We start from the raw sequence: 24425 nt of genomic DNA on the forward strand, positions 1-24425 counted from the left end.
ACACACGTACAGTTAAAAAAGTAACAAGCGTAAATGGAGGCAAACAGCGAGCGTTTCATCGGCTTCATCACAATTTGTGTAATTCAGTTTATCGAGGAGATGCTCGGCACAGCCGGTGCGCGTCGTGTCATTTGCATTACCGTGTTTCCCGGACTTCATCTGGCAGCTCTGACCTATCGTCTCCGTCCTCGGCTCCTGGTAACCAGGTTTGGCCATCAACAGGGGTTAAGCAGTAAATCATCCGTCTAATTTCTTCTGGGCCCGGCCTGGTCATCTATCACGGAACCACAGGAGGCCAGATGAGGAGCAGGAGCGAGGAAGAGCAGCAGAACAAGACGCTCAAAAGACGGGTTCGTGACGTTGATCCTTCGAGCTCCTCGAAAACTGGTTTAAACAAGTCTATTATTTATTTGTTTAAATATGGTTCAGTCACAAATGTCCTCTTATTAGAGATGAATATACAAGTCAATGTTGCAAATGAGGTGTCGTCCCTCTCAGCGCTTTGCCGCCCAGCCAACCAGTCATGGCTGTCGGTCACTCTGACGTAGCAACGTAGATGTATAATTTAAATACGGTATTAAGGTAACCAATAAACGGTCACTAAATAGAGCAGTTTGTAGAAATGCATCATGGGAATTCACTGTTTTTTGGCACCATATTGTAGGTTTTTAGTGGCTCCAGTTAAGTTCTGTGGTTGCTGTTCAAATAAATCACCTGTAACAGCATGAACAGATAACTTCTACTTTCCCATATTTTTTTAAACAATACTATGTATCTAAAAATTGAATAAATATATTTACTGTATATAGATCTATAAAATGGCTTTCAAATGTTTTTTCTCTAGATCTTCATGATTTGGTTCAATAAAAGAGTGTTTAAAATAAAATAATTCTAATAATAATTTAAACTTACAATTAACCTGCAAATATTCACAGCGTTTGATCATATTTGTGTTGCAATTAAACAGTCATTACATCTGCAGGAACAATGAAAACCTGCGAGATCCCGGCGACGACTGAGTATGAGAGGATACAGCTTTTAAAGCTAATGTTTGGACATATTTTGGTTTGAAAATATACAATATATTCTATTGTTGTCCCTCTATCAGGATATACTGGTCTAGAATGAAGGTATAATAATGAATATATACCATACATATTAATGTATCAATATATATCAATATATATCAATATATATCAATATATATATATATATATATATATATATATATATATATATATATATATATATATATATACTGTAAATAAACGTGAATCAACCTACAATGTCTGAATAAAAATAAGAAAAACCATCTCTTAAGGTCCGTTTACACACCGGTTTAAAACTCTGAAAAACGTCATCTTGTATTTAAAAAACAGCTCATATTGATCATCTCATTAATTTTATCGCTTCAAATGTTTATCATGAAAATGATTCGGTGCCGTCTGGACACAGACCAGATACCGCAGACGGAGTAAGTGCTGTCACTGTGCCAGGAATGATGTACCATCACACTCGTCCCCTTTTTCATGTTCTAACAAGGTAATGTGGAGCAGGGGAGGCACTCAGTCCGCAGGGGGATTCCCCGCCTCCCCCTTATGGAGAGAGTCGTGATGCATGGCAGGTGAACACGGAGACATATTGTCTGTGAAGTGGTGCTGAATATTTACCTGTCGTTGTTCCCTTCATTGTTGCCCAATTCTTACCTTGGTCTCCTTTAGTCAAGTCTTAGAAGAGTTTTCTCAATGTGTCAAACTGAGCCTGAGAAACCTGGGTGTTGTATTTGACAAAGACGTGTCTCTAGTTCAACACTGAAGAAAACTGACCACAAACTGTTTCCTTCAACATGATCTGGATCTTATAATCCATGTGTTTGTGTCGTTTACACTATTGTAACAGTTTATTTTCATGTCTAAACCAGAAGGATGTGTCTCGCCTGCAGTTCATACAAAACTCTGAAGCTAGAATTCTGAGCCGCTCTAGTAGAAGAACTCACATTTCTCCTTCAAACTCTTCACTGGCTGCCAGTTTCTTTCAGGATCATTTTAAAATTCTGGTTCTTACATTAAGATCCATTCATGGTCAGACCTTCCATCAGTGATCTGATCCAGACTTAAACCCCAGCTCGGGCTCTGAGGTCTGTGGTTCAGAATCTACTGATGGTTCCTGAACTTCCGGACCAGAGGAGAGAAATCCTTCCAGACTGTTGCTCCTAAGCTTTGGATGGATCTTGAACAAAAGATTCAACTGAATACTAGTTTAACCAAACGCATATTGATTCTATGTACATGAGCTCATTCATGTCAACAATAAAAGAAGGATTGGAGGGAATTTGTGAAAAGCTTTTATGTTTGAAGAAAACTATGTGTGTTTTGTGGTAAAATATTTTTTTATACTCATTTTCTTGTTTTGCATTGGAGACGTTGACATTTCTTGAATACTTCAGAACACAAATGAACCTATAAAACATTCAATTTCAACTCTTACCATATTTTACTGTTCAAGAAATTCCAAGACTCTTCAAGACACAAAGTATGACCGAGCAGACTTGTCACTCATCCGAAGGAACGTTTTCTTCCTCACATTCCATCAACATCAAAATGCTAACGATGACGTTTCCTCCATCAGCTTCCCCTTCCTGCCAGGATCTGTGTCCAATCACGGCTGTCAATTAAATGAGCTCCTTGTCCAGCGTAATCTACTTCTTTCTGGACTGATCACATTAGCCCTCAGATGGTGCCATCATGGTTGAGAGGACGAGGAAGGGGTCATCTGCTGACTGCGAGGAGATACCTCAGAGACTCTGGACCACAACGGATGATGTGCTCGTAAATTTGTCATCACCGGTCAAAGGTTTTATTTTCCCCAAAATACTTAATAATAACTAATGTTTACTGTTGTTTACGTCTCTCGGCTGGCCCGGGAACACTTTGGGGTCCCCCCGGGAAGAGCTGGACTTTTAGCTGGGCCGAGGAAAAGTCTGGGTCTCTGTGATGAAGCTGCTGCCCCCGCGACCCGACCTGGATAAGTGGAAAAAAACAGATGAGATGTTGCTTAATGTGACGTAATGTGTGTACATTTTACTTGTTGATTGATTTGTAATACTGCAAGTGGTTAAAAGATAAAACAGATAATTAGAATAAAAAATGTATTTATTCATTTTTATTTTTTGTTTGGACCTACATTATTATTCTGACACATTTTAATAATATTAAGTCAAGTTATTAAATAATAAACAATGGCTATAAACCACATCCCTTTTTGGCCATAAATGAACTAAAAATTGTAAAACAAATGAATAAACAAAATAATTCATTTAACTTGAGTTTCAAGCTATTTGTTGTTAGCAAAAAAATAAAACTAAATAAAAAAAACATCCCAAATAAATAAAAAATATCGACATCATAATAAAGGTTAAAATGTGAAGTGATTTTTCGATGTGAGTTTGTTTCACTGCTTTAGTTTTAAAAAGTACATTTGTTATTGTGTTACATTAAATTAAACAAATGAAATAATATAAAATCGGTTAATAAAAGTCTAATAAGAAGAAATTTTGTCAAACCTTTAACATAGTTTGAGTGGCTAACAAATAAAATACAATAAGAAAACATTCCAACAGGAAGTTCTACCTTCAAGATAAAACCACATGATGCTTAAATAAGACTCAAGTTATCAGTAAATCTATAAAACACTTTATTTTAAAGATGAGCAACGACAACAAATCTAGCACCATGGACAGCGACCAAAAAAATCATCACCTATGACTATATCAAGAAAGATCATTTAAAAAACAACTCCAATCACTCGCAAACAAGATTAGAATCCGTGCACTTTTGTTGAAGTCTCGTGTGAGGTCTGTGCTTTTTCTGAACATATTTAGTCCCATCTTTCTCTCTCTCGGTGATATCGTCTAAACGATGCTCACTTATAGAGATGGATGGTGAGACAGACGAGGCTCAGGCCGACGTCACGTCTAATTCGCTGAACCATTCCAGCAGAGCAAATCGACCTCACCGGGGACTAGGTGGGTGGATTCAGTGACACTTCACTGTTCTTTTGTCCAAACACTCATAAACAGAGGCATAAAGCAGACTGACGGAGACGGGCGTCAACAGCCTCATGTTGTTTAAAGTTAAGCTGTGATTGTAAATGCGAACCTGAATGGATGTTGTATTTTAAACCTTTTGTTTTTTTTAAGTGAACATGTATTATTCATATATTCAAACAGCAGCGATCGAAATATTCCATCATAAGTATTAGAAATGATCCAGTCAACTGAGGAAACAGACAAAAATAAGTTTAATAAGTTTGAAGACTTAATTTGCAGATGACTATTATCATCATAATACAACAAGAAAGGCGTCAATTCACCAGAAGAATCTCAAGCAAGATGTCTAAAAGTTGAAGCTTGCGGACAATGATATAGCATTATTTGACAAAGATATGTCTCTAGTTCAACACTGCAGAAAACTGACCAAAAACTGTTAATTAAAACTGAGAAAAATCTCTAAACTGGAAAATGTTGTCACAACACAATCTGGATCTTATAATCCATGTGTTTGTTTCGTTTAGACTATTTTAACAGTTTATTTTCATGTCTAAACAAGAAGGATCTTCTCGCCTGCAGTTCATACAAAACTCTGCAGCCAGAATTCTGAGCTGCTCTAGTAGAAGAACTCACATTTCTCCTTCAAACTCTTCACTGGCTGCCAGTTTCTTTCAGGATCATTTTAAATTCTGGTTCTTACTTTCAGATCTATTCATGGTCAGACTTTCCATCAGTGATCTGATCCAGACTTACACCCCAGCTTGGGCTCTGAGGTCTGTGGATCAGAATCTACTGATGGTTCCTGAACTTCTGGACCAGAGGAGAGAAATCCTTCCAGACTGTTGCTCCAAAGCTTTGAAACCATCTCTGTGTTTGATGATCTACTGACTCCTTCAAGAAACATCTCTGTGTTTGATGATCTACTGACTCCTTCAAGAAACATCTGTGTTTGATGATCTACTGACTCCTTCAAGAAACATCTGTGTTTGATGATCTACTGACTCCTTCAAGAAACATCTCTGTGTTTGATGATCTACTGACTCCTTCAAGAAACATCTGTGTTTGATGATCTACTGACTCCTTCAAGATACATCTGTGTTTGATGATCTACTGACTCCTTCAAGAAACATCTGTGTTTGATGATCTACTGACTCCTTCAAGAAACATCTGTGTTTGATGATCTACTGACTCCTTCAAGAAACATCTGTGTTTGATGATCTACTGACTCCTTCAAGAAACATCTGTGTTTGATGATCTACTGACTCCTTCAAGAAACATCTGTGTTTGATGATCTACTGACTCCTTCAAGAAACATCTGTGTTTGATGATCTACTGACTCCTTCAAGAAACATCTGTGTTTGATGATCTACTGACTCCTTTTTCTCAACTTTCTTGTTGCTCCTGTGTTTTTCTCTATGTTGTCTTGATCTTTTAAAGTATTTTAACTGTGTATTGGTTTATGTTGTTAAAGTGCTTTGTGACCCTGGTCTGAGAAACATCTTTACAAATAACTATTACTTACTTACTTACTTATAGGACGTGTGAAGAATAATCAAGAGGAACCACGACCCGACCGTTTCTCCCTTGACCTGGACGTACTGTGCTGATCAGTTGTTTCCTGTGTCCATTGGCATCTTCCACACCTCACTGAAGCCCTTTCATGTACCAGCTTCAAGTCCTCAACAATGTGTCCAAAAAGTACAAGATCATCAGGACTGAAGGACTACAGACCTGCTGCCCTGGTTTGTTTTGAAATATTTCGAGGGTCTTGTGCTGCCCCATCTGAAAAAAGGGTTACGGAGTCCATCATGAATCCATTGCTGTTTGCCTACAGAGCCAACCGGTCCGTTGACGATGCTCTGAATGATGGACCTGCATTGGTTCCTGCAGCACCTGGACAAATCAGGATCCTAGGCCAGGTCCCTGACCTCCTCGTCTGAACAGATCGTTGACTTCCTGTCAGACAGGAAGCAGCAGTTCATGTTCAGGTGAAACATATCATAGAGTCTCTGGCCATCAGCCAGTCATCGGACTCAGACGGAGACGAGTCCATCTACAGATCAGAGGTGGATCGACTGGTGACCTGGTCCAGTGAGAACCACCTGAAGCTCAGAAGACAGTGAAGATGATCGTGGACCCTCGGAGAGTTCCAGCCTCCACCAACCCTCTCATCATCGACGGCTCCACGGTTGACATTATTGAGTTTATCCGTTAACTGAGCACCATCTTCACTAGAGATCTAAAGTGGGAGATAACCATCATCGTGAAGAAAGCTCAGAAGCAGATGTACTTCCTGGGTCAGTCGAGGGACATTCCAGCTCCCACAGACGATGCTGGTGCAGTTTTCAACTGCCATTGTGGATCCATCATCACCTCCTCCATCACTGTGTGGTTCTCTGCTGCAACAGCTGTGGACAAGACCAGACTGCCGCACATTATCTGTTTTGCTGAGAAGGTGATTGGCTGCTTCTTCCATCTCCACAGGAACTGTACGTCACCAGGACATGGAGGCGAACACGCACCCATGAAACCCGCAGTTGCAACTTCTCGCCACCGGCAGGGGATTGAGGTCCATACGGACCAAAACAACACGATTTAAGAACTTAAGAATTAGTTTTAATGTATTTTATTCATTATTTATTATGTATACACAATTTCATGGTAATGTCTCTCGTTATGTTATAGTTTATTGTATTTTATTATTAGATTTTAATTTCATTTATAATATTATTAGAAGAAAAAAATGATAACTGGAAATAACATATTCTGATTCTGAGACATTATATCATTTATATAGCTTCGATGATATAGTTAAGATTGAGGGGAATCTTAATAAAGTTTAATCAAATATTCACAGTGAAACCACAAAACGTTAAACAATAAAAATATAAATAAGAGTGGGCTGAACTATGACACAAAGTTAAAACCTCAAACCATGTTTGAAGGTCACGATGCCAGGTTCTAAAACGTTTGTCAACAAATAAAGAAAGTATATTTTGCGTATAATTTTTTTAAATCTGGAAAGTGTTGATATCAAAATAGTGCAATACTGGCTGATGATCGAAAGAATATTTTGGGTAAAATACATGTACAGTATGGTTATAATATGTATTGAGGTAAATACAAAATATGTGGTGAAGCAGTCGAAGGTTTTATTTATAAAATAATTCAAACAAATATCTTGATAACGTGCTGAATGCATGGACTTTACAATAAGTTTCAAATATGTCATTTCATGCTTGTAAACAGAACAAATCGTTCTCATTTAAAAGTTGTGAATCCTTCCCAAACTTTTAATGAGAAAGAATATGATTATAACTATAATAAAGATATAGATGGTGAATTAAAATGATGGTCATGGATCCAGGGACTCAGGGTCAACATCCTGCATCACGTTTATGTTCCTTTCGTTAGAAGAATCTGAAGAAAGAAAAAAGTCTCCAGTCATTTCGCCAAAGGCCCGTTTATTAGTTCCGAGCGTGAGCCGGAGCTGTGACGCCATCGGTGACCTACTGACGTCCCAGGACCCTGATCGAATCTCGGGTCCCCTGGTGCGCACGAGGAGGATCAGGTGGATATAAAACCTCAGCAACACCAGACAGGAGCCAGAGGAGCTCAGGAGGTACAGCAGCGAGTCAAGCAGGAGCCCCTCAGACGAACAACCATCAGCACATGTAAGATCTCACGCTTTTCATTCCTTTCATGCGCGTGCTCGCGCTTTTTATTCTTGTCTTGACGTGTGAAGTTAAACGAAATGTTGTTTTATTCATTTGTTTTTATTTGGATTTGTTGGTGGATTTCTGTGCGCGTCATGCGTAATTACGCGCTCGTTTCTTCGCTTTATTTTGTTGAGCGATACAATCTTTTCATTCATTCAAAGCCAAAATAATAAAACACGGCGATTCAAATCTGTTTTTTTTAAACATTGTGTTTTACGTGTTAATCGTAACTTTATTTTGAAGCGTTTTGTGAGTATTCGGACAATATCGCTTTATATCACAACACGGTTTCACTAAAAACGTATTTGATTTTGTGTTTAAAATTATTTTAAAGTTTAGATTTCATTCGCTTTTTTGGTCGGAACTTGAAAATATTTCCATTTTGCTTGTTTTTTAAAATCTAGAATTAGTATAGATCTAGATTAAAGAATACTCAAACCTTTTCCTTATTTTTCAATTGTTGTCTTTATCTTTTTCTGCGTTTAATTCTAACAATTATTGAATTAAATTACTCATCGGAACTAATACTACTTCACATAATACATGGTAATAGAGCGTTTTTAGTTGCACTAATTTTAAATTATGAATTGTGAATATTTTAAATTATATATAATATTAGCCTCGTATTGAGTATTAATTGTTGTACATTTTTACTTTTTATTCTTTTATAACAATTATTTTTAATGATCCAAAACGGTTGCAAGCCGGTTAGACGGGAAAAAAAATCGATTTGTATTTTTTTATGGATATCTTCTTTGTTTTATTGATTATATGATATTTTCTATTTGTCCTATTATGAGTTTGTGTTTAAAATAAGTTGACACTTTCTGTAAAGTTACTACATTTATTAAAACAGTTTTTAATCGTTTTTTATTTCCCATAAAATGTTTATTTTATTTTAACTTTTTTACGCAGTGAGAAAAATGTAATTGATCAACATCTTCCTTTTTCGATTGACATGTTTTATTGATTCGTAGAAACTGTTTTGTTCTTAAAACACTTTATTATGAACTTAAATATATTGTGTCTATATTAAGTATATTCATACATTTTTCTTTGTGTAAAACAAACAAACAAAACATACTTCACGTGACTCACATTTACCTTTTCTCATATTACCTCAGATGTTCATTATAACTGTCATCATTTTACCGTTTAACCCGCAGCACAACATAATTTAACGTGATAACTATTTCTGCTTTTTTAATTTTGTGGTTTTATTACCTCTCTTGAAATCCTTTTATTATGTTTTATTGTGTTTCCGACATAATAATCTGTATTTCTAAAATCTGTTATGTTCCATATTTAATTGAATACTTTCATTATTTTATTCTTTTTAATATTTGTTTCATTTATGAATGTGATTTCATTCAAACACATGTTAAACTCTGATCAGATGTTTTGTCAGAATCTTCTCACCTGTCCTTGTAAACGCCGACACATGAGAACCTACAGAATGCTATTCTCCTCCTCAGGTGCACAGCAATGTTACAGCGCTCCGGCCCCCAGATCCTCCTCCTGTTAGCCCTGTGCAGTGTGACTCTGAGTCTGCCATACACGTCCATGAGGTGAGTCTGGGCTTCCAGGTGACATGATGTGGTCTGCATGCTGTCGTGACGGATGCGAGCCGGCGACATCCAGCTCCCGGTCTAGATGTCAAAGGTCATATTCTGTACATACAGACCCCGAGGCTGCGAACGTAAAGACACTTTAGCTAAATAAGTGAAGATAAGTTTGACATTCAGATGTTTTTTTCTGTGTGTGATTCAATTAGTCACAGGGTGAATGTTCTAACTTTTCTCGCAGACCCGCCAGACATGCGGACGGACTCTTCACCAGCGGGTACAGCAAGCTCCTGGGGCAGCTGTCAGCGCGGAGATACTTGGAGTCGCTGATTGGGAAGCGCGTCAGGTCCGTAATTACCGGTGATTCACCGTGAAAGTAGCAGGGCTTCGGTCGGATGGAAAATAAACAGAGTTACATCCAGATTCAGATGTTTATAAAAAAAACATGTGTTGACCATTTCTTGTAGCAGGAAAAAAATATTATATCAGTATTTTCACGTGGATACATTTAATTTTTATGTTTCTGTGACCATGGGTATGATTCGCAGCCTGTTGGGAGGAAGCCACGGGGCAGATCCAGGGCAGGCTAGAGAGATTTTATCATTGGTTGTCATGGAAAAATGTCATTTTTGCATTATTTTATTATTTTCATCCCAAAGGTTAAAAGGTTAAAAAAGATCAGTGGAATAACAAGAGGAGGTTCATATACAAGAAATATATATATATATATTTTTTAATTCAGAGATTTACAGTTAACAGTTATAATCATGTGATCCTTCTTTCTGGTCTTTGTCAGCCACATTTTGAATTCAATGATTTATTTTAGGACAAACAACACTCATTTATCATGGTGACTTAATTATTCTAAATATTAAAGAAGAGTTTAAGTGTCAAATATATATTGATTTATACAAATGTATATTCATCAGTACATGTCGTATAAGAAGACAAACACTATTGAGTCATGAACACACGTCTGTCAGAAAGTTTGTAGGATTTATTGCTGGATTTGTGGTGTTTTTATGGATCAAGAGCATCTTTAAATTAATGGCTGATAGAGTTTGACTGTGTGAGTCATTGGGACTTAAAAATTAAAACAGAAAAATAAATAATGACAAATTCGTTCCATGAACTGCTTTATTTAAAAAATGAATCACGATGAATGATTTTATTTCCACAACGATGAACATCATGTGGATTTTTTTCAACATGTTTTTGCAGTGACGAGCTGATGGAGGAGCCGGTGAAGCGACATTCCGACGCCATTTTCACAGACAACTACAGCCGCTTCCGCAAACAGATGGCCGTCAAGAAATACCTGAACTCGGTTCTAACGGGGAAGAGAAGGTAGGAACTGACGTATGGTCTCTCCTGGAGTTCAACCAACGCCTTCAAGACAGAAATGACTGAATTAATCTTAATCTTAGAATCAAAAAACATCTTATATGGCTATAAATAAATAGATAAATAGATATTTAAATATACTTCTGTTATTTATAATAATATACATGTTGTATCTATACTTGTTTATATTCAGGACAGTAGAAATGATTAATAAAGTCTCATTTTGAGAAGTGTAAACATGTTTTTCTTCAAATAAATTGATTTTTTATTGAACTGTCAAAACAGCCTAGAAGATCCTGGAGCCGCTGGAGACGTGGACGAGTCGAGAGACGAACCGAACACCTTCCAGGAGAGCTACGATGACATCAACGTAGATCATCTCCTGAACAACTTTCAGCTGGTGAGAACATATATATATTATACATACAAACATTCCACTGTTTCACACTTTTGTTTTGAATCTGTTTTCAGCCACTTTGAGGAGCTGAAGACAAAAAACAACCTTGAATCATCTCCACTCAACCATCTCTGAAAATTAAAACAACATCAGCGTTTGATTCCAGCTCTTCTCTTCGAGATGATCGCCCTCAACCCTCCACGGAACTTCCCGGCGGTCGGAGCCACAGAGCCTTCTGTGTCCACTTATCATGGACCGACTCTGAGTAAAACTTGTCCTGGAATATTTGACATTAGGTTTACTTCAATGATTCAAATGATACAAATATAAAAACCTCCTTGTGAAATACACACCAATCGAACTATGATACGGGAGAGTTGAATTTCTTCACATTACACACAAAAATCTCTTTCAATTCAACTTCATTTAAAGTGTCTTATCGTAACAAAGTTATCTCACGTGTACAGACTCACACATTACAGTTTCTTTAAGACAATATTGGAGAAAAAACTTCATCACGATTCATAAACTAAACAAAGCAAATAAGTCAATGAAAAAGGTACGATTGTAGCATAAGATTTGGCTGAGATAGCAGACATTTGGCTCAAGCTTATCATTATATATTTATTTTTTCCTGATGGACAAATACCAGTCGAGGTACGATTAACAAATGTCTCTTCATGTAGAGTTTGTCTCAGTCCTACAGGCATTTTGACTCTTGTAATGCTAAAAAATACATTGTTGAAGATTCAAAATCATCCATAGATGACGTGTCAAACAAGTCATTTTCTGTGGCCGAGCGGATGGTTTAGCTCGTATCAGATCTAAATAAGATCAGGAACAAGAGATGATGGATGTCAACAAGTAAACAGCGACGTCTTTCACTGGTTAAACTGGTGTTGAACGAAGAGAACACACAGATCGTTCAGATTAAACCTGCAATATTTATCAGACTCTCGCTCCCTGTCACAGTAAATAAACCAATTATTAACCTGCGACTCAAACTATTTCAAGATGTTGCCCTTTTTTCTGATTACGAGCAAAAGAAGATCTTTTTTCTGTTACAGAAAAATGATTGAATGAAAGGAATTCATTCATCTTTCAAGCCCTTACACTCTGTTGCTCAAAGGTTTGTCTAAATCACCCGACAAACTGTTGTTCAGCTGATCTGTGAAAGAGACTAATCTTTCTGGATTATTGCTACCTGACATTTATACACACGAGTAAAAGAAAATCGTTAAAAAACTTAAGAAAACGAGACAGTATTGGATGTAACCACAGCAGACTTCGGTCCGTTTAAAGTTCTTTTGCACAGTTTCCACAAACATCCCTACGATGAATCATGTCCTTCACTTCAGATTCACCGGGACAAGTTTTACCAGAACAAAATCTGCCGGAGCGTAATTGATGGAGAGCGGCTCGGAGACGACGGAGGACCAGAGAGAGAGAGGTTTCCAATGGACACGGATGCATTTATTCACTTTCTACCCCTCCACATATATCGCCCAGCATACGCCGCCTTCAGTGCATACAGTGACGTCCACCACTCGCCAAATAATAAAGATGTTGGTTTATTTTTCAACGCGAGTCCATTTGTCTGGAGTTTGTTTCTCACACGCTGACGGTGAATCTCAACGGAGAGTAAGACACAAGAATAGTTCCTGGAGTGAGACCCGAGTGAAGGGCGAACACTGTCGTCGAAGATCACGTCCGCCTTGTTGGGTCACTCGCTCTAAGATCCTGGTGATGCTTCTCCAGGTCGTTCACTTCTCAACAATTACAAGAAACCGAACAAACAACGACGTCCTCCATTGATCTTATTGACCAGAAGATTTGAAGGTGGGTCACCGGACGAGTGGGTTGAGGATGAGACACAGAGGTACTTTCAGGGATGCAGGGAGCTGTAGGCGGACAATGGGTGACCAGGAAGGCCCATAAACAAATGTTTTTGTGGTATCCCTTGTGTTGTCTCTGGATCAAGGGGAACGACCTCCACCACTGGATATGTATTTATGGAAGCCAGGGAGGTCATTCACCTTTGACCCAGAGACGACACATGGAAACTTTGTCTATAAACGATTTATATCACAACACAATTTATAGTTTATAATCCATGTGTTTGTGTCGTTTACACTATTGTAACAGTTTATTTTGGTGTCTAAACAAGAAGGATCTTCTCGCCTGCAGTTCATACAGAATTCTGAGCCGCTCTAGTAGAAGAACTCACATTTCTCCTTCAAACTCTTCACTGGCTGCCAGTTTCTTTCAGGATCATTTTAAAATTCTGGTTCTTACTTTCAGATCTATTCATGGTCAGACCTTCCATCAGTGATCTGATCCAGACTTACACCCCAGCTCGGGCTCTGAGGTCTGTGGATCAGAATCTACTGATGGTTCCTGAACTTCCGGACCAGAGGAGAGAAATCCTTCCAGACTGTTGCTCCTAAGCTTTGGAACCATCTCTGTGTTTGATGATCTACTGACTCCTTCAAGAAACATATGTGTTTGATGATCTACTGACTCCTTCAAGAAACATCTGTGTTTGATGATCTACTGACTCCTTCAAGAAACATCTGTGTTTGATGATCTACTGACTCCTTCAAGAAACATGTGTGTTTGATGATCTACTGACTCCTTCAAGAAACATCTGTGTTTGATGATCTACTGACTCCTTCAAGAAACATCTGTGTTTGATGATCTACTGACTCCTTCAAGAAACATCTGTGTTTGATGATCTACTGACTCCTTCAAGAAACATCTGAAGACACTTTTATTTAAGCTTTTCCTTAATTTTCTTATTGATGACTGTGTTTGTCTCTATGTTGTCTTGATCTTTTAAAGTATATATTTTAACGTTTTGTTTTTGATTGTTAAAGCTCTTTGTGACCCTGGCCTGAGAAAGATCTTTACAATAATAAGTACTTACCTACTATAGAAGGATGTCATCTAGGGTCAAACATATATTTTATAAAGTCCACAAGAATGTAACTATTAAGACAACAGAAGTATTATTTAGGTCAAATGAAATAACCAAGCATTCAAAATGACAATATATGTCTGATTTTTCCTCTTAACTTATATGAATCAAATCAGGAGAATTTATTTGACAACTTTCACGACTGACTCACGTCACGGGTTAAAGAGGAAACGTTGAGTCATAAATGTCACCCGCGACTCTCTGCTTCGTTTCAGTTTCGTGTCCTTGAGCGTCAGCTTCTCATTAGTTTGTCGAGAATTCTTTCCTGTTCCCTCGACTGACTTTTGTCTTATTACACAAGTGTTGTTTTTTAGAATCAACGCTATGTTCCACACATTTGAACAACAATTCTCTTCTCGTAGACCCGGCTAGTTGAGTTGAAGACTTGAATAGACCTTCTTATCAATCCTGCTTTTATCTATTTCAATTGTTTCTAATGCTGACATGATGTACGTCCAAAAGAATGTTTGTCGTGTTTTGGAAAAGGACAGAGACGTCATGTAGTTTGGTTTAGAGACACAAGGAGAGTTAGAGGAGTCGGAGTTAACCTCGATGTTTTGATAAATGAGATGTTTGTGGACAATAAGTGTCACATGTTACGCCCGTGTCTTCTAACTATTCTTTATGGTTTTAGTTCAACACGTTTCATGACGTGTCATCCATAAGACCATAAGTTAAAATCAGTTATTGCATAAGGTTATTTTATATTTCTTGATGGAAGTTGAAATAAATATCTTGTCTTGTTTTCTTCCGATTATCAGGGTTCGGGTCGCTGGGGCAGCATCAGCAGGAAAGGCCCTGGTTCTCCTCACCCGAGCTACATCCTCTAGCTCTTCAACTTCTCCAGAGTGTCCTGGGTCTGCCCTGTGGACTCCCACTGGTGGGACATGAACTCCTCACCAGGGAGGCGTCCTGGAGGATCCGAATCTGATGATCATGAGAATTCTGAGCCGCTCTAGTAGAAGAACTCACATTTCTCCTTCAAACTCTTCACTGGCTGCCAGTTTCTTTCAGGATAATTTTAAAATTCTGGTTCTTACTTTCAGATCTATTCATGGTCAGACCTTCCATCAGTGATCTGATCCAGACTTACACCCCAGCTCGGGCTCTGAGGTCTGTGGATCAGAATCTACTGATGGTTCCTGAACTTCCAACTGAACTTCAAGGAACATCTCAAGACACTTTTATTCGTGCTTTTCCTTGATTCTCTGAGACTCTTGTGTTTGTCTCTGTGTTATCTTGATCTTTTAAGTATGTATTTTATTGAGTATTGTTTTGATTGTTTATAGAGCTTTGTGACCCTGGTCTAGAAAAGCTCTCTACAAATATTACTTACTTACTAACTTACTTCACCTCAACTGACACCACCCTACGGAGAAAACATTTGTTCCTTCGATCTTGTTCTTTCAGTCACTACCCACTGACCACGGGTCAGGGTCAGGGATGAAGATCGTCCTTTTGGCTCAGCTCTCTGTTCCCCACCACGGATCGATGCAGCGTCCGCATATCTACTGATGCTGTCCCCAATAAGCCTGTCCATCTCACGCTCACGTTCTTCCCTCACTCGTGAACAAGACCCCAACATACTTAAACTCCTCCACTCGGGGCAGGATCTCACCCACAACCCTGTCCCGACTGAGACTCGGGTTTGGAGGAGGTTTGGATTTCAAATAAATATGACAAAGATCACCATAGCATTGTTTTGTATTCGGTTCATGATTTATTTGCTGAAGGTATATTATTGAAGTGAATCCATATTGTTTTTTATTTTAATATATTTTATTCAGTTGTTAAGAATTACAAGCCCTTTGGTGATGTTTTCAAACTAGTTTGTTGCTTTGTTTACATTGAAACTGATTTACTTTTGGGGCCAGAGATCTTATATATTTGTTTTGGTGTGTGTGTGTGTGTGTGTGTGTGTGTGTGTGTGTGTGTGTGTGTGTGTGTGTGTGTGTGTGTGTGTGTGTGTGTGTGTGTGTTGTCAACGGGAGGCATTAGTGATTAGAGTGGAGAGGCTTCTCTCATTAACTCTCATCATGGCGGATCTTAATGGACCAAACAGAGTAAAAATAGACGCAGAGACGTGGACGCTGCCTTTTAACACCGATTGCTTCTGTGTGTGTGTGTGTGTGTGTGTGTGTGTGTGTGTGTGTGTGTGTGTGTGTGTGTGCGTGTGTGTGTGTGTATGTGTGTGTGCTTCAAGCATCTTTGCCTCCAGGACCAAGTCAACATCCGACATGTGTTCGTGGTCGGATTTTCAAAGACACAAGCAAGAAAATTTGGGCGAATTGTTTGCGAAAACTTCAAATGTATTTTCTGCCAAACGAAGAGTTTGACAACAATATGATTCAATTCTCTAACAACTAGTCCTAAGTCGTTTGTCCTTTAGGGCCCACCGTAGCCCAGTGGTTAGCAAAATAAAACACACTTACTCTAAAGCAAAAATGACAATTTCATCGCAATGTTCGAAACTGTAAAGATTTTTATTATTCTGCAGAATTTGTAAATTTGTTTCGATGAATGAAAGAAAGCCAGTGAAGAGTTTGAAGGAGAAATGTGAGTTCTTCTACTAGAGCGGCTCAGAATTACATCGATAAAAAACATTTTTTTCTCATGAACAAAATGTCAAATAAGACACAAAATCGTATCACTATTTTATATATAACTTATTATAACGTGGTCTCAAAGGAGTTAGTATGTTCTCCCCGTGTTGTGTGGGTTTACTCCGGACACTCTGGTTTCCTCCCACAGTCCAAAAACATACAGAGGTTGATTGAGAACTTGAGGGAAATTGTCCATAGGTATGAGTGTGTGTGTGAATGGTTGGACATTGTCCATCTTTGTCTTCTTAAAAACACACGAGTGAAAGTCGACTCATGTTTGTGTCACAGAGAGACAGTCAGTGTTTAAATGTCAGAGCTTTACATGGAATGTTGGACGTGTGTTGTGTTGTTGTGTTTAAATGAGTGACGAGTAGTTTTAGATCAGTCTTCAATCTTCTGAGCAGCTTCCGAAATCTTAAACTTACGAGCTTTAAACCCTTATGCGGCCTCTGGGTCAAGGTGACCCGGTGGTCGAAAACTAACGCGTTTGTGGTATCCTTTGTCTAATCTCAGGTTCAAGGTGAACCGATGGTCGAAAACAAATGTGTTTGTGGTATCCCTTGTCTTATCTCTGGGTCAATGTCAACGACCTCCACCAGTACATGTATTTAGTGAAGCCAGGGAGGTCGTTGACCTTGACCCAGAGACAACACAATTAAGGGATACTACAAAAACATTTATTGTTTTTGCACAAAGGTTAAAGGGCAAATGATGTGGAAACAAACGGACACTTGGAGAGAAGCGACAACACAAACGTTGAAAGACATAAAAACAGGTTATGGTGAAGGAATTATCGCCAAACTTTACAACATTGCCATCTAGTGGTAGAAACAACTCAATTCATTTGTTCAATTCAACAATAGTTTCTGGTTCAGTACTAGAGCAGATGTTAGCGATTAGATTTCCTAAGGGGCCAAATGTGAACGTTATAAGATGGGAAAACTAAAGATAAATAAAATGACGGCATTAAATAAGCATTAGTTTTGATTTCATTGTTTAATGGAATGATTCAAAGGAAGAAAAAAATATATAAGATCTTTGGCTTCAAAAGATAATAGTTGTTCAGTCATCAGAAGCTGTTCTTCATATTCCTTATAGTATTATTTTGACCATGAGACCAGAGTCACGGGGCCCCATGTGACCCACGTAGAATTGTCCTCTAGATCAGAAATGATTTTAATCTAGATTAAAAGATGGGTAAAGGTTTAGACATCCCACTCCTATATAAATGGGGAAATTCAAGACATTTTTGCATAAGAATCCGTTTTTTTAAAATTCATAACTAAAGGAAACTGGGGGCATCATAGCTCAGAAGGTAGAGTGGTTGCCTGCAGTCCAAAAGGTTGCAGGTTCAATCCCAGCTCCAGACAAGCTTGTGTCGTCGTTTCCCTGACCAAGACACTTTACCCTGATTGCTCCTGATGGTAGACTTGGCGCAAGTGTGCAGCCTACAGCCTACTCCCATCAGTGTGTGTGAATGGCTGTAAAAAGCACTACCGAATTTCCCCTCGCGGGACTAATAAGGGATTCTAAAAAAAAAGAAAACCAGTAAAACCAACAAGTAAAACTTTAAGAACAGTTTATTTAGGGAAACACTGTACATATGAAATAGATATCTCCTTACACATGATAAAATATACATACAAAACAGTTAAAAAGCGACAGACAAGCTATGTACACGTATATAAAAATATAAAATATACAACTTAAAGTGAACAAATTCACATTTTCTGCTTTTTTTTGGCATCACGTTTCTGCTGCAGACAGATTTTTGCCAAATCATGCTTTCGGCCGATTGTCCAGGTGGTAAAGTGCTCCATCGGATTGTGCTTCAAGACACTTTTTCTCTTTTCATAAACGTCTGACGTTCCTTTTGCTGCGAGCGCTGCCGGGCAGGACGGGGGTTCTGGTGCTGGAGCCACACACTGGGGGTTGGATGACCCGACAGGGGGTGGACCCGTGGTAGGAGCCCAGGCAGCGGGTGCAGAAGTCGAAGAGGCAGCTCTGACGCGTGCACGTGGCCCTCTGGACCTCAGGGTAGTGAGTGGCTGGAGATCGGCAGTGTTTGCACGAACGCAAAGACTCGTGCTTCTTCAGAGTGCTGCTGGCCTGGAAGACGAACAGTCGGATTTTAACTCTCAATTATTTACGACCGTCGTATCAACGACGGAAGATGATTTTGATCAAGATTTACCTGCATGTACTCTTTGAAGTGAGAAGGCTGCGACGGCTTGTGGACGCCGCTGAGAGGTGTCGAGGTGGACGAGGGCACCGGGGTGTTGGTGGCCAGACCCTGCATGCAGGACAGCACAGTTCTGGTCACGGTCACGTCCCTCGTCAGACCACTTCTCTTCAGAGAGTTACTAGACTCCTGGAAGACCACGGACAGTTAGTGTTCCATTTCTCGTTACATTACGAGGTCATCCTAGACAAGCCTAGTCAGCATTTATAAAACCAGATGCGTCTCCCGATGACTTAGTTAATAATCATTTTGAATTCTAACATATTGACTTTATTCTCCAATTGTCATCAACCCGGTTAAAGGTATTGGATTTAACAAGTCCAATCAGAATAAGAACCAGAAGCTTATATCATTCACCAGTACTTGGGTTCGTGGACAGCGTCTTACCCGATGCTCACGTTCTGCCTTCTTGCATCTCTTCAGAGCAGCAGAGTCTTCACAGATGATCTGTCTCCAGGTCCTGCTCACCTTCTTGCAGCTGTGAACAGACGACAGAAAAGTAAACACCAGAAGCTCTCGCCGACGACGACGCGCCAGAGACACGAGGTCAGTCAAGTGGACTCACCTGATCAAATCCATCTCCCCCAGGTGGGCCAGGATCTTGGCCAGGATGACCCTCATGTTCCTGGACAGCAGCGACGAAAAGACGTCGACAAACTCCTTTCCCATGTGACCTCCGATGACCCGGTCCAAGAGGTAGCGCTCGGCCTCTTCTGAGACGATACTCCAGTCATACCTGAGACGAGGAGGTTAGAAAAGTTACAGCTTCGATCCGGCACTTCTTACTCAACATTAAAACCCAAATTAAACTTCTAAATTACTTTTTAGTCTTCTGGTAGCACTTGGCTAGTCTTTGGCAGACGACTTGCTGGAAGTCCAGTATCGGCAGCGGGCAGGAACGTTCCCTCTTCACGGGCGATGGCTTCTCTCTCCTCCGCTCTCCATCCTCCTCTTTTTGAAAGTCCTCCAACTGGCTGTTTTGCAAGCTCAAGAACCCACTGTCCTCGAAGGACTCCTCCAGGGTGAGGTCCAGCTCCTTGCTGGTGCTGTTCTCCTTCCCCTGCACCGGCTTCGTGTTCTGGAACAGCGACCTGACCGCCTTGCTGGGCGGACAACAGGGTTTGGGCGCCATGAGCTCTTTCATGGGAGAAGGTTTGGCCTCGGCTGCAGCGTTTCTTCGGACCCTGGCAGCATCGTAGCGAGGCGACTTCATCGTGTCTCGGAGATAGTCGTGCATGCACCTGCTGGACCTGAAGCTTCCTGTGGACGAGACAATAGTTTGTGTTATTGGTTATAAATATACTTGTTTTTCACTGTAAATCCAGCATGTTACCATGACGATCTCACAGGATTCCTACAGTTGTAAGTTCAAGACTTTCTAGGGCCATTTTTATATTAAACATTTGAATGCCTTAAGACTAACTCGACAACGAAAGGTACGTTTAACCGTAAAACATTAATTTGGAGAAAGAAATCTTGGCAAAATGTGGTGCGACGTTGCCACAAGAATTCATCTGTAAATTATTTTTCAATAAGAAAATTCTTATCAAATATTTGGAAACAAACACCATCTTACTTATGTGTTAATTATTTTTATTTTAAGAATTTTTAAAACTAAACCCAAGGCATTTTATTTAAAAAACCTGTAGATAACGTTATTTATTGTAAATATCCAAGTATATTGTTAAATATACCTGAACACAGGTATTAGTTTCTGTATCCACAGATATTATAACATGCATTAACAGTAGATAAAAGTGTAGCTTTATACATTCCCTTCTGCACAACTGTACTTAAACACATTAATGCTAAGAGATTAAACTGATGTCAATAAGTTACAAATGCTAAACTAGTTGGTGGAGAAACGTTGGTAAAGATTAAAAAACTATGAATCTTTTTGGATGTGATTCACGTCACAAATGCCGCCAACGTTACTGACATCAAAGTCGCATAAAAGCTTACAGGCCTCGACCAGAAAAACCGCGGAAACTACACTTCTGTAGACCGCAGACACATCAGTAAGTAAGACAGTAAATTAAACTTACAACCGTTAATGTTTAAACTGTATACGAAGAGAATCCGCCATTTTCTTTTCACTTTAAATAACTTTTGGCGCGACAGTGAATTGGCGGAAAAAAACTGGTTGGATATCAATAAACAGTGAAACAATGACATCGAGGTGAAGACATTTAACAACTTATTATTAACAATAAAGATGCAGTAACTTCCTGAATTAATGATCAATTTAACAACATGTTCAACAAGTTTATCTCCAAAGATACACATCAGTACATCTCAGGCTCTTTGCATGAACAAAAACAATTACTGATACATTTATTTAATATTTGCTGCACTTGTATGCACTTGTTTAGGACAATAAAGTCGATTCTTAAACTTGTTTATTGTAAAAACAACGTAAATAATATATAGAATAGCACTATTCAAAGTCAGCTAGTAAGAAGTAAAAACATCAATAAAAAGGTGATCTTAAAGTTCCTACCTGTGTTTTTTCAGACACTCGGTGTTGATTCCAGATCTTTTCCTTTCAGCCGCGAAACGTGCGCCGCTCGTCCGGTCGTTTTAAAAGTGATCCGCAGCTGAACCCGCACAAGATCTTTCCTCCTCGTTTAAAATCGGTGCTAAATGGCGGAAACCAATCCTAGCTAAGCTGCGCTGTGTACCTTTAAAACGTCAACCAATGGGAGCAGAGAGCTGCTGTCACGTGGCCATCGAGCCTTTTTATGTCCGGTTGGTTTAGACTTCCGACGGGAAACAAGATATTCACGAACGCGCCACTTTATTATAAGTATACGAAAGCAAGAAATAATACAATTAAAATAATAAATATTGGTAAAACGTGTATTTAATACTATACATGCAGCAGAAACGTATATAAATATGGGATGGGTCCAAAAAAGGGTACCCTTGAGATTAATAGTTGACTTTCTTTTTGTATTTTATTGCAACACTTCAGGAAACAAAAGGGAAGTTTATAATATATTACACGGAATTTAAAGGTCGACCTGACAGAGGCTTTTGTTTACAAATATTCACACCTCGGCGTGGAATGTGTGAACCAGTGTGTGAACCAGTTTCCCACTGAAACTGCAGTGGGGGTGTTTTTCAAATGACCTCTGGTATTGGTGAAATAATAATAATAATAAATACTCTTTCAATTGCTGCGTTCAAAGAAAGTGTACCTGTGAGCAAAAACAAAAAATCTTGTGTTTGAATATGTTGGTCTGAGAAAATAAAGTTGTGTGGTAAAGAATACAAATAGATGATGTATTTGGGCGCGTTGCATTTATTTAAATGTTTTGCTCCCAGGGTGATGTGCGCATGCGTCGACATGGCGCCAACAGAAGTAATTGAATTATATTAATGTATTAGTTCATTATTCTTCGTATCTGAAGTATTTCAAAATCATTATACAAAGATACAACAAAAAAAAAATTTATTCTGAAAGAGAAAAGCAAACAGAAATAAAGAGCCAGTCAGTCGATTTGTGATAATAACATAATGTTTTATTTTTATCAAGTATTGAAAATATTCAACATATGGAAACTAACAACACATTGGGATATACTTTGCTGCTTCATGAAGCAGTGTGCAGTGTAAAAATGAGGTTCCGATAGAATGCAAAATAATGTAGTAGTGAGAGAGATATTTAATGAGCTCTTAATTTTCCAAATATTCATTAATTTATCTGTTGCTTCCACTGACTGGTTGATAGTTGTGCAGTGCAACTTCCTTTGTTTTTTTCCATATATTTATTGCCGAGGAGAATAACAAGCCAGCTTCTAACGGCATCTAGCTTTACAAACAATTGAACCGACGCTTAAAAACGCTTAAAAAGTTCATCATTTATAGAGATTAGAAAAGTCACTTTAACTTTAACTGGCTGCTATCAGTTAGCATTTTTTATTTTCACTTCACTCAACCTTATTCACTTGTTTCAGAGCACCAGAGGTGACATGAACGGCTTAACTGGAAGCCGTGATATTCTCCGAGCAAGTCTGTTGTTTTTAAGACATTTTGACAAGAAGGAACTTCTACAATCTCAAAGAGATGCTACGTACAGTTTCGGTATCTTCCACCGTATGTTTGTTGTATGTTAGAAACTGCACCAAGTTGAAGTTTTGACAGAAATTCATTATATTTATAACAGCATGACCACATTCAGATACAGAAATTGTACCAAATTCAAAACAGTGTTGTGCAAGTCACCGCTGAGCTGTACCGTCATGTTCCTCATTCTAGAGCGTGTTTTAAAAAATATATATACATATTTTTAAAATAAATCTTCATTCTGCAGGATCCGGAACCTTCTAAAGTGGCTCTTAGAGCGTATTGTTTGGCCCCTCATTCAAGTCAGCCCCAAAGAGTGTCAATAAACCTTTGTCATATACTGTATTTCTTTAAAATATTTTATTGCTACAGGTGATCTCCACTGTACTGAGGACCACAGTCATGTGACGTCCTGACCTACTGTGGTCTATGATTATGGAAGTCCAACATCCAGGCTACTAGTGTCAGTTTTCCTGCAACATGACCTTGAAGGTCCTTCATCCCAACTGGTGTCAGGATATTTAACTCTCTACTTTAAATATCCTGATGCTAATCCGTAGTGTGTTTTTCTTCTCGTGTGTTTTTATTTTATTTTATTTTATTTTATTTTATTTTATTTTATTTTATTTTATTTTATTTTATTTTATTTTATTTTATTTTATTTTATTTTATTTTTATTTTTGTATTTCATTTTGTTAATAGTGTTCATTTTCTAATATTGTAAATATTTTTTATATTTTTAAGATCGTTTTATTTTATTTTATTATCTCTTTTATTATTTCTTTTTTTCCTTGCACTTTATTTTAAACTGTGCTGTTGTAAAAGTGTGTTTCCCCTCTGGGGATGAATAAACATTTTCTATTCTATTCTATTCTATTCTATTCTATAAGAGACTAGATCGAGGTTAATGCACTAAAGAAATTCAGGCACTTTGAATAAATGGAAGTCTATGATTAAGGCCTTTTTTTGTGGAATACTTTTTGATTTGGATTTATTTGAAGGGAAATATTACACACACAAAAAACACAATTTTAGCTCATTTAGCTTCATTTTGTGATGTTTTTTTGTAAAATGTATGAAAATACTTTCTTTAAAATAGTTTTCTTTGAATAAAATGAATTAAAAAATATACTATGCTATACTATTTTATTTTACTGTATGTTCTTCTATCATATTAAAGATCATTTTATTCCTCCCCTCTTGTGTTGGCTTGATGTCCCCTTACACCAGTAACCGTATATAATGTGGCCCCTAAGTCAAGTGTATTACCCAACATCCCTCTGGAGCAATTTCGAATAGAAACACAAATCGAGAAATTAACAAAAGGCAGAAAACAGTAGAGCCGGTTATAATTGAATCCCAAAAATACGGAGAAGAAACAAAAAAAAATGCATATATAAGGAAAACTAAGATACATTTGGGTAAAAAAGCTTTATTAATTGACACTTCATTGTGTGTATAC

At 38.3% G+C, this 24425-nt stretch overlaps 2 protein-coding genes across 2 annotated transcripts; one reads left to right on the plus strand and one right to left on the minus strand.

Annotated features, from left to right (window-relative positions):
* Positions 1-7683: 7683 nt before the first annotated feature.
* On the plus strand, positions 7684-12630 carry vip (vasoactive intestinal peptide). Its single transcript, XM_087802519.1, has 6 exons — positions 7684-7722; positions 9243-9335; positions 9574-9678; positions 10554-10679; positions 10962-11076; positions 11148-12630. Coding segments are annotated over exons 1-6 (450 nt in total). The 5' UTR covers positions 7684-7720; the 3' UTR covers positions 11157-12630.
* A 5585-nt stretch (positions 12631-18215) lies between these two features.
* On the minus strand, positions 18216-21514 carry fbxo5 (F-box protein 5). Its single transcript, XM_087802777.1, has 6 exons — positions 21396-21514; positions 19717-20155; positions 19461-19631; positions 19283-19373; positions 18848-19024; positions 18216-18762 (listed from the first exon to the last, which is right to left on the minus strand). Exons 2-6 carry the CDS (start codon positions 20130-20132, stop codon positions 18505-18507), a joined length of 1113 nt encoding a protein of 370 aa, XP_087658903.1. The 5' UTR covers positions 20133-20155; positions 21396-21514; the 3' UTR covers positions 18216-18504.
* Between the last annotated feature and the right edge of the window lie 2911 nt (positions 21515-24425).

Source organism: Callionymus lyra, chromosome 11 (assembly GCF_982586985.1).
Source record: "Callionymus lyra chromosome 11, fCalLyr1.hap1.1, whole genome shotgun sequence".
Lineage (NCBI taxonomy): Eukaryota > Metazoa > Chordata > Actinopteri > Syngnathiformes > Callionymidae > Callionymus > Callionymus lyra.

Excerpts from the sequence above, each read along its gene's own strand:
- vip (XM_087802519.1), top strand. Across the intron at positions 9,336-9,573 it reads CTGCCATACACGTCCATGAG|ACCCGCCAGACATGCGGACG; the intron begins GTGAGTCTGGGC and ends CTTTTCTCGCAG. Across the intron at positions 10,680-10,961 it reads GTTCTAACGGGGAAGAGAAG|CCTAGAAGATCCTGGAGCCG; the intron begins GTAGGAACTGAC and ends CTGTCAAAACAG.
- fbxo5 (XM_087802777.1), bottom strand. The coding sequence starts at position 20,132 with ATGCACGACTATCTCCGAGACACGATGAAGTCGCCTCGCTACGATGCT. Across the intron at positions 19,632-19,716 it reads TGCTACCAGAAGACTAAAAA|GTATGACTGGAGTATCGTCT; the intron begins GTAATTTAGAAG and ends TCCTCGTCTCAG. Across the intron at positions 19,374-19,460 it reads GGGGAGATGGATTTGATCAG|CTGCAAGAAGGTGAGCAGGA; the intron begins GTGAGTCCACTT and ends GTCTGTTCACAG.